This window comes from Microtus oregoni, unplaced genomic scaffold (genome assembly GCF_018167655.1).
Source record: "Microtus oregoni isolate MIOR12 unplaced genomic scaffold, Mior012 000000F_ref0000247, whole genome shotgun sequence".
Classification (NCBI taxonomy): domain Eukaryota; kingdom Metazoa; phylum Chordata; class Mammalia; order Rodentia; family Cricetidae; genus Microtus; species Microtus oregoni.
In genome coordinates, this window is record NW_024543059.1 from 85,995,165 (window position 1) to 86,012,225 (window position 17,061).

General features: G+C 44.9%; 1 protein-coding gene across 2 annotated transcripts in view; it reads right to left on the reverse strand.

Annotated features, from left to right (window-relative positions):
- Lrrc39 (leucine rich repeat containing 39) overlaps positions 1–12,945 on the reverse strand; it is a 24,920-nt gene extending 11,975 nt beyond the window's left edge. Inside the window, exons 1-4 of one of the 2 annotated variants that reach the window (XM_041654960.1) lie at positions 12,829–12,945; positions 6,712–6,905; positions 1,602–1,707; positions 16–172 (exon numbers count right to left, since the gene is read on the reverse strand). In XM_041654960.1, the coding sequence (XP_041510894.1) occupies positions 16–172; positions 1,602–1,707; positions 6,712–6,824 (376 nt within the window). In that variant the 5' untranslated portion in view covers positions 6,825–6,905; positions 12,829–12,945. The remainder of the gene's footprint in view (positions 1–15; positions 173–1,601; positions 1,708–6,711; positions 6,906–12,828) is intronic. The other variant, XM_041654970.1, reaches the window with a different exon arrangement.
- Positions 12,946–17,061: the final 4,116 nt, after the last annotated feature.

The following is a 17,061-nucleotide window of genomic DNA, read 5'->3' on the forward strand; positions in this document are numbered from 1 at the left end:
AAAAGCAATCCTTACCAATCCCTCGGGGGATCTCTGAAATTGTGTTTCGAGATAAATCTAGCACAATGAGATTCTGGAATCTTCCGATGAATTCAGGAATTTTCAACAAACCCGTCCTATGAAGTTGCCATTCTTGTAGGTGATTCAGTTTCAGCAAAGAAGAAGGGAGAGTCTAAAGTGGAAAACGTGTGGACAATCATCACATTGTCTGGATTAGTCTAGCGCAGTGCTGCGCCGCTACGATAAAAGATTGCCTGGTTTATTCTAGCTTTGTGCGCACTGCTGTGATATTACGGGATGTAAAGATGCGCTTGACGATAGTTTTCCCTTAATTGGTGACATTTCCAGATGCTTTGGGCTACATCACTCAAACCTTGACTTTTATTATTTTTTAATTGTTAAAAAATTTATTTTCAGTTTTTTACAAGTTATTATTTATTTCATCGTTTATTGCTAAACCTTCAAATCTCAACCATAGTAGAATAAACAAAAATATCATATTTTGACTAGTAATGCACACAGATCAAGTCTGTTCTAATGAATGATTCTGTAGTATTTATTAGACTATCCAAGAGCACGTGTATAATTGAAAATGAGAATATTCTGAAAAACCATTTTAGTAATTTGAATTTCTCTTCCACTTCTATTATTAAGTTTTTAGGAGTTTGTTTGTTTTGAGACAGGATCTCTCTACAGACCCCTGGGTGTCCTAGAACTCACAATGTAGACTAAGCTGGTATTAAACTCATAGAGATCCACCTGCCTCTACTTCTGCCTCCCAAATGCAGGGGTTGAAAGTGTGCGCCACCGTGTCCAGCCTATTTTATAAGGTTTTTCAAACCATTTTTTTCTTTAAACTCTGAACTCTATGCCTTTTCCTTTCAAGCCTAAAATAAGCTAAAAGTAAAATAAGAAAGTTAACTAGGAAACTGACCCCATAGCTAATGATAACTCCAGGTATGAAAAACAAACACTCAGGGGCTGGAGAGATGGCTCAGTGGTTAAGAGCACCGCCTACTTGTCCAAAGGTCCTGAGTTCAATTCCCAGCAACCACAAGGTGACTTACAACCATCTGTAATGAGATCTGGTGCCCACTTCTGGCCTGCGGGCATGCATGTAGTCTGCCTACGGTGTACACAATAAATAAATTTTAAAAGAAAGAAAGGTTTTGAAGCCCTTGTAAGAGTTAGTCTATCTGATGTAACTAAACACACATATGCATGTGTGCTCATACACATGTGAGGGAGAGAAATGCCCCCTTCCATTCTGGAATCTAAATTGATAGTTTAGCTATGTGATTTGAGTTAGCCTGGCCATCACCGCTGTAGAGCACGCTGGGATATCTGCTGACTGGGAGGATTTAGAGACTAAGTCTCACAAGGGATTTGAGTCCAGGTGGGATGGAGCAAAGAGACTCTCTGATAAAAAAACAGTTCATGCACTTACATTTCTTTTCCATTGTTCACGCTGCCCAAATTCACCTGTTCTATTAATAGACTCTCGAACTCTCCTGGTCTTCAATACAGTCTCAGATCCTCTCAGGCCTTCACACAATTCAGAAGCTGGCCAACCAAGAGCTGCTTCTAGAGAGAGTGCTTACCTTCCACTCTTCTTTCTCTATCTTCAAGATGACTCTTCCGTCTTCCCTGGTGACCTTTTCTTTCAGCTTGGTTAAGCTTACCCGGTCTTCCCAGATGCGCACCAGCCTAAGACACCGGGACATAGTTTAATTCATAGGCAGCGACAAGAGCAGCAACACAAAGTCCACCCAAAACAACGGACACAGCAGTGAAAGGAACAGAGGCCATGCAAATTAAAACATAGCCACTGGTCCCATGCTAGCCCATGCAGCAACCTTTCACCTGATTTCCAATACCATTGACTCCGTGGTCACCATGGCAGAAAGCAGTCAGGCAGGGCCATGGTTCCTCATTTTTCCCAAACAGTTCTGTTAACTGGAGACCACTCACTCAAACATATGCGCCTATGCGGGTCATTCTCGTTTAAACCACCACATCCTCTAACATCTCTTTTGGGTACCTGAGCTGCTCAAGATGGTTCTTTTTGAGTAAATGATAGCCTCCCATTTTCTTAAGGGGCTGGCCCTTTAACAAACTTGCTTTTCTTCATGTTCACCCTCTTCTCCTCATACTGAAGGCCTCTGAGCCGTGAGCAGTGTCTTAGATTTACTAACACTATTGGTTCAAGGTTGCTTTATTTGTTTTGGTGCTGGCGATAGCACAGCGCCTTGCACGTACTAAGCTCAGTCCTAAGGTCTTAAGAAGTATCACAATTCTTCTTATATTCTACTTCTAATAGCATCAGTGAGATATGATTCATATGTTATAAAATTCAACCATCTAAAGTATACAAGTCAACGATTTTATCTGTAAATTCACAACATTGTGCAACTGTCTCCACTATCTAATTCCAAAGTATTTTATCATTCAAAAATCCTCCTCAGTCCTCATTAGCAGACATTCCTCATCCTTCCATTCCTTCCTGGACATTGCTAATTTTTTTTTTTTTTTTTTTTTTTTAAAGATTTATTTATTTATTATGTATACAGCATTCTGTCTGCATGCCAGAAGAGGGCACCAGATCTCATTACAGATGGTTGTGAGTCACCATGTGGTTGCTGGGAATTGAACTCAGGACCTTTGGAAGAGCAGCCAGTGCTCTTAACCTCTGAGCCATCTCTCCAGCCCCTTGCTAATTTTTTTTTAAAGGTTTATTTGTTATATATAGACACAGCGTTCTACCTGCATGTATGCATACACGCCAGAAGAGGGCACCAGATCTCATCATAGATGGTTGTGAGCCACCATGAGGTTGCTGGGAATTGAACTCAGGACCTCAGGAAGAGCTGCCAATGCTCTTAGTCACTGAGCCATCTCTCCAGCCCCCGCTACTTTTTTTTTTGTACCTATAAATTTGCCTGTGCTGTGTTTTATGTAAAAAGGGCAATATATAAGTGTGCCTTCCTGCTTAACACAATTCCAGCTCATCGGTGTTGTTACTACTAACCAGCAATGTGCTTCCTTTGATGGGAGGATGGCACTACTGTGTGGGTCTTTCATATGTGTTTGTCCATCCATCCCCGAGTGTATGCTTTGCCTCTTCTGTATCATGTTGCTAAGAACATTTGTATGCATGCCTCTTTGTGAACTGGTCAATAATGATAAAAGGCCATTGTTTTTGGACCAAGCTCTTGACACTGAACCTCAACAAATTAGACTGAAAATTGAAATAAAGCTTTGTGGTAAGAATGGGCCCCTTAAGCGCATATATCTGAAGGCTTAGTCATCAGGGAGCGGCACTACCTGAGAAGAATAAGTGTGTCCTTCTTGGAGGAAGTGGTCACTGGGCATGGGCTTTGGAAGCCATGCCCAGTGTGTCATTCTCTTCTGCTGCATGCAGATTCAGGTGTAGAACTCTCCGCTCCTTCTCCAGCACCATGTATGCTGCACACTGTCATGTTCCCCACTAAGATGATAACGGACTAAACCTCTGAAACTGTAAGCAAGCCCTAATTAAGTGCTTTCTCTTAGAAGAGTTGCCTTGGTCATGATGTCTCTTCACAGCAATAGAACAGCGACTAAGACAAGCCCCATGTCACAGAAAGAAAAGAGTTCTTTGGTCTTCTGAAAAATCACGGCAGGAGCCGGGCGGTGGTGGCGCACGCCTTTAATCCCAGCACTTGGGAGGCAGAGGCAGGCGGATCTCTGTGAGTTCGAGGCCAGCCTGGTCTACAAGAGCTAGTTCCAGGACAGGAACCAAAAGCTATGGAGAAACCCTGTCTAGAAAAAATTCCAAAAAAAAAAAAAAAATCACAGCAGGTGACAGCCACTTTCCCCACCAAAGTAGTTCCCGTTGGTTTAGGAATGAATTTCCCTCAGCCATAATCCTAACACATAATCCTCAAGGTAGCATGAGGTAGTCTGATATGACCCAGCTGTTAATTTTTATAGTTTTGTCTTCATGTCTTGGTTTTATAGGAAAAAATAGCTTTGGAATGGCCAAGCTGCCTTATGTTCTGTGATTTTTCTTTTTTCCCCAGCCCCTTCCTGTATCTAATAGCAATCTGTTCTTATTTGGTTTCATAGAGTGAGTGCTGCCTAACTCTTGTTGAGCATTCTGCCTATTGGAAATCTTTTGAAACTGGAGCTATGGGGACAGCGGAGTTAGTAAAAAGGGCCGGAGTCCAGATCCCCAGCACCATGACATATCCGGAACTCCAGAGGAGGAGAGATGGGAGATAGGAGGATGCCCGGGCTCATGGGGCAGCCAGCCTAGCTGAGTTACAAGTTCAGTGCGAGATCGTGTGATAAAAATTATCATAATAATAAAGTGGGCAGTGACTGAGGAAAGCACCTGTGTTTACACGCTCACGCTCACATGCACACACGATGCGCATAGGCATACAAGCATCTAAGGTGGAGAGTGACGGAGGAGGGCGGAGGACATCCCCACTTTCCTGATCTCCACTTGCATACACACGTGTACGCTTGCACATGCCAACATGAACACCTACACACACATGCACATGCCCTCCCCTGCATATACATATCTTTAAAATTAATTGCAATTTGACCTTCCACAGATTGTATATTTTTATTTCCAGGACTATATTCCTAGGAGAATTTCTGAGCCATGTTATAACTTCCTGATGAACCAACGGAACAGCATAGCCCCAACTTCACAGTCTGACTACCTGCTCTCCACAGGTAGAGACTCCTGTCTCACTGTGTCTGCTGACCTCCAACTCATGGTCCTCCTGCTTCTGCTTCCCAAGGGTCCGAATTACAGGCATGCACCACCACACCTGGCAAAATCAAGTTTTATCATGATATGACATGATTTTGCAATGGAATTGTTTTAAGGTTAATAGAAAGTGGTTTTTGAGGTTGTCATGGTATTTATTTCCTGGAGAGATAATCCGAACACTTGGGAGATAGAAGCAGATGGATCTCTGTGAGTCCAAGGCCAGTACCTCTCTCTCTTATACACACCCAGCTCCTTCTCCCTCTCCCTCCCTCCCCCCCCCCTCTCTCTCTCTCTCTCACACACACACACACACACACACACACACACACACACACACACGCCCAAAGGGAGCTAACTGGAGGGCTAAACCACACACAGGAGTTGGCAGAGGGAGGTGAACAGAAGCTGAGCCCTACAGGGTGGAGTTGGTGCTTTGGCTACTTTTGCAATCACCACCCCCACAGTTGAACCACTAGAGTTGGACTTTCTGCTATTTTTTAAAAACCTGACATTAGCTATTAGCTATTTGCTTTATGAATGAGAACTGGAGGGAGCCATGTGGTATTCACAAAGAAAGGAGGTATTCTTACAAGGTTAGACTGAAAACCAATCTAACACCCATCAGGAAAGTAGGTCAAATGTCAAGATTTCAGAAGAAATGAGAGCCCAATATTAAAATACAGCCCTCCCTCTATTAAGAAATCATGTGATCCAGAGGGGCCCTGGCTGTAGCTCCCAGCCATTCAGATAGGCTGGGGACTATGTCCACCTTCTGCTCTCAGGGGCAGCTTGAGGTGTTTAGTGGACACAATCCTGAAAATTAGACTGTCCCAGAAGCCAGACTTCAATGGGTGGTGCAGGAGAATTGTCTGTATTCTGTCAATCATGTTATAAATAAATGCTGATTGGCCAGGTAGGAAATATAGGCAGGAAAATCAGACAGGAAGTAGAAATGATGTAATGAGAACAGGAGAATTCTGGGAAGGAGGAAGTTGATTCCTCCCACTCCTGCCCAGACCACTGGAGCAGCAGGATGTGATCTGTCCTACTGAAAAAAGGTACTGAGCCACATGGCTAATATACATCAGAAAAATGGGTTAATCAAGATGTGAGAGTTAGCCATTGAGAGGCTAGAGCTAATGGGCCAATCAGCTTTATAACTTATAGAGATTGATGTGTGATTTTTCTCTGGGACTAAACAGCTGGGGGGTACCTGGTGGGAGGACAAAAACCCCAACAACAAGCAGGCTTGGCCCCTGTTCATGTTACAAATGGGTGTTAAGTGGGTTTGTTTTCACATGCAAACATCCTCTTGTTCCTCTTAACACTTAATCCCATCTGAATCAGTTATTTCCTTAATTAAGAAAACTTCCAGATGGCTGGAACAATGGCTCAGTGGTTAACAGGACTGGCTGCTTTTCCAGAGAACTAGGGTCCGATTCTTCAGCACTCACGTGACAGTTCGGAACCACCTGTAACTCCAGTCCCAGGGGGTGTGGCACCCCCTCTCTGGCCTCTGAAGGCACTGCATGGAAGAGGTACACAAACGTACAGGCAGGCAAAACACTCATGCACATAAAATAATAATAAAGAAAAATGAAAGACTATTTTGGGCGTGGGAGAGATGGTTCAGTTGTTAAGAGCACTTGATGCTCTTCCAGAGGCTCCAGATTCAGTTCCCAGCACCCACATGGCAACTAGCAACTGTCAATAACTTCAGTTCCCGGGGACTCAGTGCCCTCTTCTGGTCTCCATGGGTACTGCACACATATGGTAGACCAACCTGCAGTCAAATGCTCATATATGCAAAATAAAAATAAAGCGTCATAAAGAAGATTATTTTGTGTTTTCTATCAAATTCAGTGGAGCTCTTGCTAAATGATCTTTCTATAATGACGAGATTATAAATTTCCACTAATCTGAGATAAAATGCCTTAGCATACTTGTGCTGAAAGTCCTTTTCTCGTTTCACATCTTCATTGTGTTTCTTTATCCTTTCTTCCCAGACTTCCTTTGCAGCATTGACGGCCCCGGTACAAACCAGATTTTCTGTCATGGTTTTTCCACATCGTAGTCAAGTCGTCTAGTTCATTAAGCGTTGAAAAGCTGGGTCACAGGCCGCTCAGAAAAGACCTACCTGTGTGAGAGAGGAGGAAGCATCCTGCTTCAGAATGCTAGATACCGTAGCAATCACAGTGGTGATGTTCATTGAGCAATTGTATTTCCCCAAACTATATTTATTTTTCACCCACCCATCCCTTCCTTCCTTCCTCCCTCCATTCACTGTTTATTCAGAAATAGGGTCCACCGTGTTGCCCGGTTTGGCCTCAAGCTTCTGGGCTGAGGCGGCCCTCCTGCTTTAGTATCCTGCATAGCTGGAACTACAGGCACACACCAGTACACCCAGATAGTCTACATGTGTTTGGACGCCATATCTTACTTTCAACCCATGTAAAATATGATGTGAGCATTTTTGTTGCCTTTAATGTTCACATGAGGAGACCAAATCTTAACAGAGCATATGTAGCTGGGCCGTGGTGGCACACGCCTTTAATCCCGGCACTCGGGGAAGCAGAGACAGGAGGATCTCTGTGAGTTCGAGGTCAGCCTGGTCTACACAGCAAGTGCCAGGACAGGCTCCAAAAGCTACAGAGAAACCCTGGGGGGGAGGGGCGGGGAGAGCGCACGTGGTAGGGGCAGGAACTGTTGCCCAATCTATCTCCTTTGCTACCTTGTCATTCATAAAAATGAAAACTTGGAATTAGATTTGCATCCGACTTGAGAAAGCGATTAAACAACAGATTCATAAGTCTAGGGCCCTGAAGAGGGCTCAGCAGGTAAAGATGCTTACCCCCAAGTCTGACAACCTTCAGAGGATCCAAGCTCCAGCTGTGTTTACCATATAGAGCTTTCACACGAGATTAATTAAACCTGGTTTGCTTTGTTTTCTAAAGATGACTAGAGAGACAGCGCAATGATTAAGAGCATTTGCTCCTCTTCCCAAGGACAGAAGTTTGGTTCTTAGCACCCACATCATGAAGCGCACACACACACGCACATGCACAAACACGCACATGCACAAACACACACATGCACTCACACACACACGCACACACACACACACTATATACACAATATATATATACACACTCACAGAAATGCAAACATGCATTTCAAAAATAAATAACTTTTTAAATAATTCAAGAGAAAGAGTATCAGAACTATTAGGAAGTAGAAAGTGGCTCACAGAGAAGACAGAAAGTTCAAAAAGGCCACAGGAAGTGCAACTGTGGCCAGAGTCACTACATGCATGCATCAGTGTGTTGTAGTGAAACTCGTTGCTTACACTTAACATGTACCAATTAGAAGAAAGAAAAAAAAGCAGTTAAATAGTAATAATAAGATGGAAAAAAACCCCAGGAAATCTGAATGACCAAAAAAAATCATAAATTGTAGCAAACCTTAGGATTCTGTAGATTAAACCATAATAAACCATGTACACACATCCTGTCAAAATATTGATCATAGCCGGGCGGTGGTGGCGCACGCCTGTAATCCCAGCACTCGGGAGGCAGAGGCAGGCGGATCTCTGTGAGTTCGAGACCAGCCTCGTCTATAAGAGCTAGTTCCAGGACAGGCTCCAAAAACCACAAAGAAACCCTGTCTCGAAAAACCAAAAAAAAAAAAAAATATTGATCATAAGAGACTGACTCTACCAAGTATTGGTAAAAGTCTGAGTGAGGAACTTTCCCCTGGTGCTGTGCATCGGTGGTACTGTGGGTTGGTTGTAACTACTCTGGAGAGCACAGATGGTATGTAACATGTATACATTCCCATGCAATAACAGTAGAATAGGCCGTCCCTGTGAAATGTGAACAAGTGTCCCCCAAGAATGAATGACTTTTCAAAGTAGCAGAATGACAACGATATCGATGGTGGTGGTGATGATGGTGATGATGATGGTGGTGGTGGTGATGATGATGGTGGTGGTGGTGATGATGATGGTGGTGATGATGGTGATGATGATGGTGGTGGTGGTGATGATGATGGTGGTGATGATGGTGGTGGTGATGATGGTGGTGGTGATGATGGTGATGATGATGGTGGTGGTGGTGATGATGATGGTGGTGATGATGGTGGTGGTGGTGATGATGGTGGTGATGATGGTGATGATGATGATGGTGGTGGTGATGATGGTGATGATGATGGTGGTGGTGGTGATGATGGTGGTGGTGGTGATGATGGTGGTGGTGGTGATGATGATGGTGGTGGTGGTGATGATGGTGGTGGTGGTGATGATGGTGGTGGTGGTGGTGGTGATGATGATGATGGTGGTGGTGGTGATGATGATGGTGGTGATGATGGTGGTGATGATGGTGGTGATGATGGTGGTGATGATGGTGGTGGTGATGATGGTGGTGGTGATGATGATGGTGGTGGTGGTGATGGTGATGATGATGGTGATGATGGTGATGGTGATAATGATGGTGGTGGTGATGATGGTGATGATGATGGTGGTGGTGGTGATGATGATGGTGGTGATGATGGTGGTGATGATGGTGGTGATGATGGTGGTGATGATGGTGGTGGTGGTGGTGATGATGGTGGTGATGATGGTGGTGGTGGTGATGATGGTGGTGGTGGTGATGATGGTGGTGGTGGTGATGGTGGTGGTGATGATGGTGGTGGTGGTAATGATGGTGGTGGTGGTGATGATGGTGATGATGATGGTGGTGGTGGTGATGATGGTGGTGGTGGTGATGATGGTGGTGGTGGTAATGATGGTGGTGGTGGTGATGGTGGTGATGATGATGGTGGTGATGGTGATGATGGTGGTGGTGGTGATGATGGTGGTGGTGGTGATGGTGGTGGTGGTGATGATGGTGGTGGTGGTGATGATGGTGGTGGTGGTGATGATGATGGTGGTGGTGGTGATGATGGTGGTGGTGGTGATGATGGTGGTGGTGGTGGTGGTGATGATGATGATGGTGGTGGTGGTGATGATGATGGTGGTGATGATGGTGGTGATGATGGTGGTGATGATGGTGGTGATGATGGTGGTGGTGATGATGGTGGTGGTGATGATGATGGTGGTGGTGGTGATGGTGATGATGATGGTGATGATGGTGATGGTGATAATGATGGTGGTGGTGATGATGGTGATGATGATGGTGGTGGTGGTGATGATGATGGTGGTGATGATGGTGGTGATGATGGTGGTGATGATGGTGGTGATGATGGTGGTGGTGGTGGTGATGATGGTGGTGATGATGGTGGTGGTGGTGATGATGGTGGTGGTGGTGATGATGGTGGTGGTGGTGATGGTGGTGGTGGTGATGATGGTGGTGGTGGTAATGATGGTGGTGGTGGTGATGATGGTGATGATGATGGTGGTGGTGGTGATGATGGTGGTGGTGGTGATGATGGTGGTGGTGGTAATGATGGTGGTGGTGGTGATGGTGGTGATGATGATGGTGGTGATGGTGATGATGGTGGTGGTGGTGATGATGGTGGTGGTGGTGATGGTGGTGGTGGTGATGATGGTGGTGGTGGTGATGATGGTGGTGGTGGTGATGATGATGGTGGTGGTGGTGATGATGGTGGTGGTGGTGATGATGGTGGTGGTGGTGGTGGTGATGATGATGATGGTGGTGGTGGTGATGATGATGGTGGTGATGATGGTGGTGATGATGGTGGTGATGATGGTGGTGATGATGGTGGTGGTGATGATGGTGGTGGTGATGATGATGGTGGTGGTGGTGATGGTGATGATGATGGTGATGATGGTGATGGTGATAATGATGGTGGTGGTGATGATGGTGATGATGATGGTGGTGGTGGTGATGATGATGGTGGTGATGATGGTGGTGATGATGGTGGTGATGATGGTGGTGATGATGGTGGTGGTGGTGGTGATGATGGTGGTGATGATGGTGGTGGTGGTGATGATGGTGGTGGTGGTGATGATGGTGGTGGTGGTGATGGTGGTGGTGGTGATGATGGTGGTGGTGGTAATGATGGTGGTGGTGGTGATGATGGTGATGATGATGGTGGTGGTGGTGATGATGGTGGTGGTGGTGATGATGGTGGTGGTGGTAATGATGGTGGTGGTGGTGATGGTGGTGATGATGATGGTGGTGATGGTGATGATGGTGGTGGTGGTGATGATGGTGGTGGTGGTGATGGTGGTGGTGGTGATGATGGTGGTGGTGGTGATGATGGTGGTGGTGGTGGTGGTGGTGATGATGATGGTGGTGGTGATGATGGTGGTGGTGGAGATGATTGTGATGATGATGGTGGTGGTGGTGATGATGATGGTGGTGATGATGGTGGTGGTGGTGATGATGGTGGTGATGATGGTGGTGATGATGGTGATGGTGGTGGTGGTGGTGATGGTGGTGGTGGTGATGATGGTGGTGATGGTGGTGGTGATGGTGGTGATGATGGTGGTGATGATGATGGTGGTGGTGATGGTGGTGGTGATGGTGGTGGTGGTGATGGTGGTGGTGGTGATGGTGGTGGTGGTGATGATGGTGGTGGTGGTGATGGTGATGATGATGGTGATGATGGTGATGGTGATAATGATGGTGGTGGTGATGATGGTGATGATGATGGTGGTGGTGGTGATGATGATGGTGGTGATGATGGTGGTGATGATGGTGGTGATGATGGTGGTGATGATGGTGGTGGTGGTGGTGATGATGGTGGTGATGATGGTGGTGGTGGTGATGATGGTGGTGGTGGTGATGATGGTGGTGGTGGTGATGGTGGTGGTGGTGATGATGGTGGTGGTGGTAATGATAGTGGTGGTGGTGATGATGGTGATGATGATGGTGGTGGTGGTGATGATGGTGGTGGTGGTGATGATGGTGGTGGTGGTAATGATGGTGGTGGTGGTGATGGTGGTGATGATGATGGTGGTGATGGTGATGATGGTGGTGGTGGTGATGATGGTGGTGGTGGTGATGGTGGTGGTGGTGATAGCAATAAAGAATTAATGCCTCCTGGAAATTTACTTTTGCATGAATGTCTTCATTTAGCAGGTCCAGGATGTTTGGCTAACCTTGTCTAAATTACAGATTTTAAATTAAAATTACTCAAGGAGCATGGGGCCACACAGAAAAAGAAACAGAAAAGGGCCATTAGAAGAAAAAAAATAGGGTTGCTATGCCATTAGAAATATGCAGAAAATCACTAGGATGGGGTACTATCTCTAAGGAAGGCATGAAGCCCACACACAAGAGCTGACTGGGAAATCTTTCTACAGTCAATAAACCTTGCTGTGAGCCATAATGGTACATGTCTGAGGCTGAGGCAGGAGGATGGCAAGTCTGAGAACAGGTTGGGATACATAAAAACATCCTGCCAAAATAAGAAGGAAGAAAGAAAGGAAGGGAAGATGGATAAAAGAAGGAAAGGAAAGAAGTCAGGATGGATAAAAGGAGAAAGGGAGAGACAGTGGGAGGGAAGGAGCCTTAGAGAACATGTACTAGTGACCTAATTCCCTGGGCATGTCACCTATAATTTATGTCTCAGATGTTAACAAAATTGAAGTGACTACGAAATACTTTCAACAACATAAAATAAAAATAAAGAATGTAAGCTATCCCCATATATGTATTGCTTTATTCTATATAAACTCACATTTGTTAACTTATTCCATTGTTTGACATTAAATATTGGTTGTCTCTAATATTAGTTTGCCTAAAACGAAAGATCTGCATCAGAGAGCAACAAGCTCATAACAATGCATTTCTGCATTTAGCTGCTTTGTGGAGGAAAAGCTCTTAGCAGCAAGGGAAGCATGCAGACACCACAACAGGAGTCTGCTCCCCAAAGTTTAAAAAAGTCCAAGAATACAATCTTAAATTCTTGCTTCCGGGAAAGCCTATCTCTTACGTCCTAGAGAATGAATGTGAGCGGCCAGCAATCCCCCAAAGGGCTTTAAGTTAAACTCAAGCTCCGTTCTCCATTGGTGCACTTACGCACACAGTGGAGTCGTCTTTGGCAGTTCACTTATGCAGAAGCAATGGAGGCACTGGTTATGGGAAAGCACTTACCCTTGGGGGAGGCTGCAGCCAACATACCCAGAGCTCCTGGTTTCCAGCGAGAAACACGAGGTGGATCCAAATGACTAAACTGCTCTGTCGGGCTGTAACCACAAGTGAAAAGTAATGTCAGCCGAGTTCTAATTATAGCTCACGGACAAGGCTGAGAATAGCAAGAATCACGTGGGGCTTCTGTGCAAAGGTTCAACTGATAACGTCTGCGAGTACGTTGTGTTAGAAACACTAGGAAACTTTCAGGGAGAACGAGTTCCTTTTTATTTATTTAATTTTAAAGTCTTACGTTTGCGTGGTTGGTGTGTATGCGTGGCCGTGCACCACATGAACGTAGCGCCCAGCAGGCCAGAAGAAAGGTATTGAATTCCCTGGAACGGGAGTTAGGGATGGTTGTGCGCCACCGTGTGGATGATAGGAATTGGCCCTGGATCTTCTGCAGGAAGAGCAAACTCTCTTGACCGCTGGGCCGTCTCTCCAGGCCCAGGGAGAGAGAACTGTTCCTAAGCCCTAGAAAAACATTCTTTCTAAAAGTCTTTCCACCTTTCATGATTTTAAAGATTGCATGTATTTCATAGAATGTAATGCATCTATTTGAAGCAAAGCGACTTTAAAATACGCTGATCTGCAACAGAACAAAGTCTTGAGCTAAAGGCACCGATGTGTCAGATAAATGAACAGGAAAGGTGTGTCGGGGAACCCCAATTTATGCTGAACCTGTGCTTCAGTTTGGGAGCGTGCCGAAGGTTGAGTCAAACCATGTTCAGGCCCTTGCCTCTTAGGTACACTCACAAGTCTGGGGCTTCAAAACTAATTAACTTTCGGTTCTTACCTCTCAGAGGTCATCGACAGGACTTAATTCCATGTTCTTAAGAGTTATACATTTAGTTTTTTAAATTTGTATGCATCTGGACATGGACAAATTTTAAAAGATAACAAATATCATTGTTGCACTAGATTTACACATACACAATTGTTCAGTGCTGGCTAGAGCGGAGGCCCTTGCACACGCTAGGCAAGCTCTCTACCAATGAGCTACGCCCACGATTCTGTAGAACTACTTATTATCATGTTTTGCTAACATATATTGTTTCGTTTTTTTTTTTTATTATAACATTGCCTCCCTAGAGACCAGCGTAGTCTAGATGAGATCCTGGAGATAGAGACAGATTGAGACATTTATTCCCGTATTGTTTCCCAAAAGATATACTAATAAACACTTCCCACCAGTGAATGTGAGCGTTTTCCACTTCCTTCCCAATACTTACCTTTCATCTGATCTTCCTGTGTCCATCCCCTGAGTGCTAGGATTGCAGGCATGTGCCACCATACTGGGTTATAGGTGATGCTTCATGCAGGCTAGGCAAGCGATTCCTCAGCTGAGCTACAACCCTAGCTCTTTCCCATATGTTGAATGAAGTGTCGTATGTATAGTGAATTCAAAAGGGAAGTTCATTCTGCTTTATATTAGTGGCTGCTTTCAGTTCCATGGAAATAAAAGCTCCACGGATTAAAGACCTTTCACAAGAAAGTTAGTGTGAACTACGTAACACCGTTTTCTGATACTGACCCGACTTTAGAGTAAATTTTATGATCAGTTTCAAACAACAACTACAGTTGTTTTTTTTTTTTTCACATTTTTAAAAACTCTATGGAGAACTTTCCTATCTATAAAAGTAGAAGTTACGGGAATTTTATTTTTATACTCAGCATCATAATCTTAAAGTTTCTCTTAGTGTGTTCTAGAAGTAACATTCTACTGAAGATGGAACACATTTCATTTGGCTATTTAGTTTTCTTTTTTTTTTAGATTTGCTTATTTTATCTCTTGTACATGGCTGTGACCTGCATGTATACTTGCAGTGCCCACAGAGGCCATAAGAGGGCGCCCGACTCCCTGGAATTGGGATTGCAGGGTGATGTGAGCCACTATGTGGGTGACTGAGAAAGGAACAAGTGCATTTAATTGCTGAGCCATCTCTCCAACCCCCTAGCTTTCAGTTTTTCAGCTAAGGGTCTTCCTGTGTTATCCTGGTTGGTCTGAAGCCCCTGGCCTCAAACGAGTGCGCTTCCACAGGCTTCTACACAGCCAGGGCTGTGGGCGCATGCCACCAGGCCCGGTTTTTACAGTCATTTGTAATATACAAAAGAACTGTATGAGAAAGGATGCAGTCAGAGATTTTAAAAATGATGCTTTTGGGAGCTGGAGCGATGGCTCAGGGGTTAAGAGAGCTTGCCGCCCTGTGGGTACCATTCATGTAATTACGTTCTTGCAATCCCTTTTGATAATTCTGGACCTAAGATAAGTCTAGACCTTTTATGAGCACATCCTGAAGCAAATTTCAAGTTATATAGCTTGCCGCCTGGTATGACAGTACTCCTCTGAGGGTGTGGATGACTGAGACCCCTCATGCTGTCTCTTGGAAGGAGGCCAACTCAACCTACCCGCTAGGAGTGAACCTCCACCTTGGCCCAGCTTCCCCCACATATAACCTCTTATTTTTCTTCCTTTTGTTTTCCTGAGAACTTTCTTTTCAGCTGTTAGAACCTGAATTCTTGATGTCCACTCACTCGCTCTCATTCCCTATCTCCTGTCTCTTGTTACCACCAAGGACAGCTGTTGCCCATGCTTTGAATTATGGCATTCCTCGGGGTACTCCGTAAAAGCCTGATATAGATGCCCTCTTCCTAGCAGAGCTGTGTGTGTTCATGTCATGCTTTAGTTGGTTTCCCCGTTTTTTTTCTTTTCTTTTCTTTCTTTCTTTTTTTTATTTCTATTTGGTTTTTCGAGACGGGGTTTCTTTGTGTAGCTTTGGAGCCTGTCCTGGAACTCATTCTGTAGACCAGGCTGGCCTTGAACTCACGGTTTTCCCTTTTTTTTTGTTTAATATTTTATTTGTATAAATATATATTAAAACTTATGTGCATTGATGTTTTGCCTGCATGTATGTCTGTGTGAGGCTGTCAGATCTTGGAGTTACACAGAATTGTAAGCTGCCATGTGGGTGCTAGGATTTGAACCTGGGTCCTCCAGAGGAGGAGCAGTCAGTGCTCTTAACTGCTGAGTCATCTCTCCAGCCTGCTCCCTCCAGTTTTTCTGGATTTTCTTTGTTCTCTCTCTCCTCTCTCTCTCTCTCTCTCTCTCTCTCTCTCTCTCTCTCTCTCTCTCGGATTTAGGGAAAAAACCAATAAAGGTGGGGGGAAAAATCTTCCTTCCAAGAGCTTGGATGGAGAATTTCTGAGGCCTTGGGACACAGTAGGTCCTAATATTAGGTCAGATGGTTTGTAAGGTAGGATTTATGAGGTAGACTAGAGTTAAGGAGCACGTGTAGGAAAGGAACAAAACCTTTCTGGCTTCAGTGCTTTAATGCCAACTCTAGGAGTGCACCAAGGGCTCTGTTCACCAAGACTCTGCCCAGGGTGTCTGTCCACCCCCGCCCTAGCCTGGCTCTGCCGCTAGGACCCCCCGATTTTGTACAAGGACGTGTGCTCTCCCCGAGGCCCAGCACACAAAGGAAATGAATTTTTCACCATTCTTAAAGGAAGACCAACGAGACAAGGTGTTAACAGCGGGGAGTTGGGGTGGGAGTGCTCCAAGTTGATCGGGTAATGTAGGAAACATCTTGAGCCTATCACACTGGATCTTCAGGTGAGTGTGTGGCACGCTTGTCTTCCCCACAGCACTGCTCGAATGGGAAGTGAGTTTAATGATGGGATGACCATCTTCGGACTCTCCCCAACATGAACAGCTTCTTTTACATGGCTCACAGCACCTACTTGCTTGTTGTTTTTCCATCATGGTGGTGTAACTGTAGATACTTTTCTGGCTATTTAATATCTGTCACCATCACTAGACGAGGCGTGCATTGTATGAACAATGGTTGGCTCCCTACTAAAACTATAGTAGTAGGTATTTAATTGGGGGTAGTGGGGGCTGGGTCTCACTATGTAGCCCAGCTGACCTGGAACACACAATCCTCCTGCCTCAGGCCACCAAATGCCTGGATTATGGTTGTCCCCAATCTCAGCTCAATGTTAAGTATATTAATATGTAATAAACATGCAATGATATACACACAAAACACAGAAGTCAATCAACGGAAAAACAGCCACCCGAGCACCAACACTGCAGCAGAAGAGAACGGATTCCTACAAGCTGTTCTCTGACTTCCACATATGCATTCCCCCAACATTGAATAAACAGTAAAAAATAACATGCACAGTGAAATTATA